This window comes from Scylla paramamosain, unplaced genomic scaffold (genome assembly GCF_035594125.1).
Source record: "Scylla paramamosain isolate STU-SP2022 unplaced genomic scaffold, ASM3559412v1 Contig4, whole genome shotgun sequence".
In the NCBI taxonomy this organism is placed as follows: domain Eukaryota; kingdom Metazoa; phylum Arthropoda; class Malacostraca; order Decapoda; family Portunidae; genus Scylla; species Scylla paramamosain.
Window position 1 is genome coordinate 3,527,501 of NW_026973669.1, and position 2,500 is coordinate 3,530,000.

At 43.4% G+C, this 2,500-nt stretch overlaps 1 protein-coding gene across 14 annotated transcripts in view; it reads left to right on the plus strand.

The window, feature by feature from the left end:
* The window catches only part of LOC135096404 (ELAV-like protein 1), a 69,648-nt gene that overhangs the window by 21,312 nt on the left and 45,836 nt on the right, over positions 1–2,500 (plus strand). For 2 of the 14 annotated variants that reach the window (XM_063997879.1, XM_063997880.1), the window contains exon 1: positions 523–810. The exons of 2 other annotated variants lie outside the window; for them this stretch is intronic. In XM_063997879.1, the coding sequence (XP_063853949.1) occupies positions 794–810 (17 nt within the window). In that variant the 5' untranslated portion in view covers positions 523–793. Of the gene's footprint in view, positions 1–522; positions 811–2,500 lie in introns of those variants that run through there. 10 more of the 14 variants (XM_063997888.1, XM_063997889.1, XM_063997885.1 and 7 more) reach the window with 9 other exon arrangements.

Genomic DNA, 2,500 nt, shown 5'->3' on the forward strand with positions numbered 1-2,500 from the left:
GAGAGAGAGAGAGAGAAATTTGACAAGCTTGTATGTGAGCCCAGAGAGAGAGAGAGAGAGAGAGAGAGAGAGAGAGAGAGAGAGAGAGAGAGAGAGAGAGAGAGAGAGAGCATGTATGTGTGTGTGTGTGTGCGCGCGCTTGCATCTATCACCCGCCCCGCCCTACACATACACACACACACACACACACACACACACACACACACACACACACACACACACACACACACACACACACACACACACAGAGTCACAAGGAAGGAGGCGTGTGTGCGTGTGCGTGTGCGTGTGCGTGTCCGCGTGTGTGTCCGCGCGCGCGTGTGTATGTGCGGGCGTGCGCGCGTGCACCACAAACCCGCGGCACGAGACGGCGCGTGCGTGTGTGCGTGTGTGTATGTGTGTGTGTGTGTGTACATGCGCGCGCGGGATGGTTTGGCGTGGCTTTGGGGGCGGGGCGGGAGGCGGGGAGAGGGGAGAGGAGAGAGAGAGGGAGAGAGAGAGAGAGGGGTGGCGGAGAGAGTGAGCGGGCGGGCAGTTGAGGTGTAGTATCCCAGTGTGTGTGGTGGGATAAAATTTGCGCTCCTAGTTTTCCTTCTGACTGTCCTCTAACTGAAGTTTCCCCACCCCCCGTGCTCCCTCCGTCCCCCCCACCGCCCCCCGTGTTTCTGTGCTTAGCTTCAACAGCGACGGAAAAACCCAAGGGGAAATTTTTGTCAGTCGAAGCAGGAAATTATTTATAGAAGGTGAGGAAACAGCCTGTGGTCTTCAAAATCGTTCAGCTCTCCTTCGGCCGATGGAGGAAACCGCCAGGTGATCTTTCGGCTGTGTTTCCTCTCTCTCTCTCTCTCTCTCTCTCTCTCTCTCTCTCTCTCTCTCTCTCTCTCTCTCTCTCTCTCTCTCTATCGTTTTTTTCCATATTTAAAGTGACCTAACCTAACCTAACCTAGTCTAATCTGTTTTTTCCCTCTCTCTCTCTCTCTCTCTCTCTCTCTCTCTCTCTCTCTCTCTCTCTCTCTCTCTCTCTCTCTCTCTCTCTCTCTCTCTCGTTTGGTGTGACTAAATTAAGCTAATCTAACCTAGCTCTCTCTCTCTCTCTCTCTCTCTCTCTCTCTCTCTCTCTCTCTCTCTCTCTCTCTCTCTCTCTCTCTCTCCAAAACTATAAAATTTTCCTTTTTTTATTTTTTTCCTGTTTGTTTTCCTATATTTTCCTGATTTATTGTAATTTTCCTTTTTCCTCATTTTTTTCCTCCTCAATTTTCCTCATTTTTTTCCCCCTCTGATAAACTATTACAATCTGTCTGTCTTTAACGTAATCTTTTTCCTTTTATTTTCCTCCTCCGTTCTCTCTCTCTCTCTCTCTCTCTCTCTCTCTCTCTCTCTCTCTCTCTCTCTCTCTCTCTCTCTCTCTCTCTCTCAATTAAATTTATCGTTTCCACTTACAAAACAACTATTTTTCCTGTTTTCTTAATGTTTTCCTCCTAGATTTTCCCCTTTTCCTCCTCTTTTCTCAATTTTCCTCATTTTCCTCCTCCCTGTTTCCCTGTTTCCCCTTTGCTAACTTGTCTTATCTGTTTTTTCCCCTTTTCTGTTTTTCCTTCTCTTGTTTTCTTATTTTTTTCCTCTCCTAGTAATTAAATCTTTAGTTTTTTTTATTTTTTTCCTCTTGTGTTTTCCTCTTTTTCCCGTCTTGTTTCCCCCACTGATAAGGAAAACTTGTATAAATTCTCTCTTTATCTCTATCTCTAACACAGGAAACTTTTTTTTTCTTTAATTTTTGCTTAATTATTTTTTTTTTCCCCAAGTTCTTGTTTCACTTCGTTTTTTCCCTTGTTCTTTAATAATTCGTATATTTTTTCCCTTTTTCCTTCTTTTTTTCCCTCATTGAAATATATCGAGTTTTTCCTTTATTTCCTTCTTGATCTTTGACTTAGAAACCTTTTTTTTCCTTCTTTTCCTTGATCTAATGTGTTTTCCCTCAAATTTCCCCTCAGTTTTCCCTTCTTCTCCTCTTATAAAGGAAAAAATAATCTTTTTCCTCATATCTAACGTAATATTGGCCAGTTTTCCTTTGTTTCCCTGCTGATCTAACCACCCTCCTGTTTTTTTTTCCCTGTTTTCCTCGATTTTCCTCACGTCTAAGAGTTTGTTCAAAAATTTTCCTCTTTCCTCTTCGTTTTCTTCAATATTTTCCTCTCGTGTTTTCCTTATCGTAGTATTTTTCCTGTTTTTTCCTGTTTTTTCCTCTTTTTTCTTCTCTTTCCCCTCAAGTGTTTCAGGTTAACTTGAGCTATCTTTAATCTGAGCTATCTTTTATCTTTAATTTCCCTCTCTCTCTCTCTCTCTCTCTCTCTCTCTCTCTCTCTCTCTCTCTCTCTCTCTCTCTCTCTCTCTCTCTCTCTCTCTCTCTCTCTCTCTCACCAAGTTGCTTTAGTCTGGAAATTTCCCCTCTCTCTCTCTCTCTCTCTCTCTCTCTCTCTCTCTCTCTCTCTCTCTCTCTCTC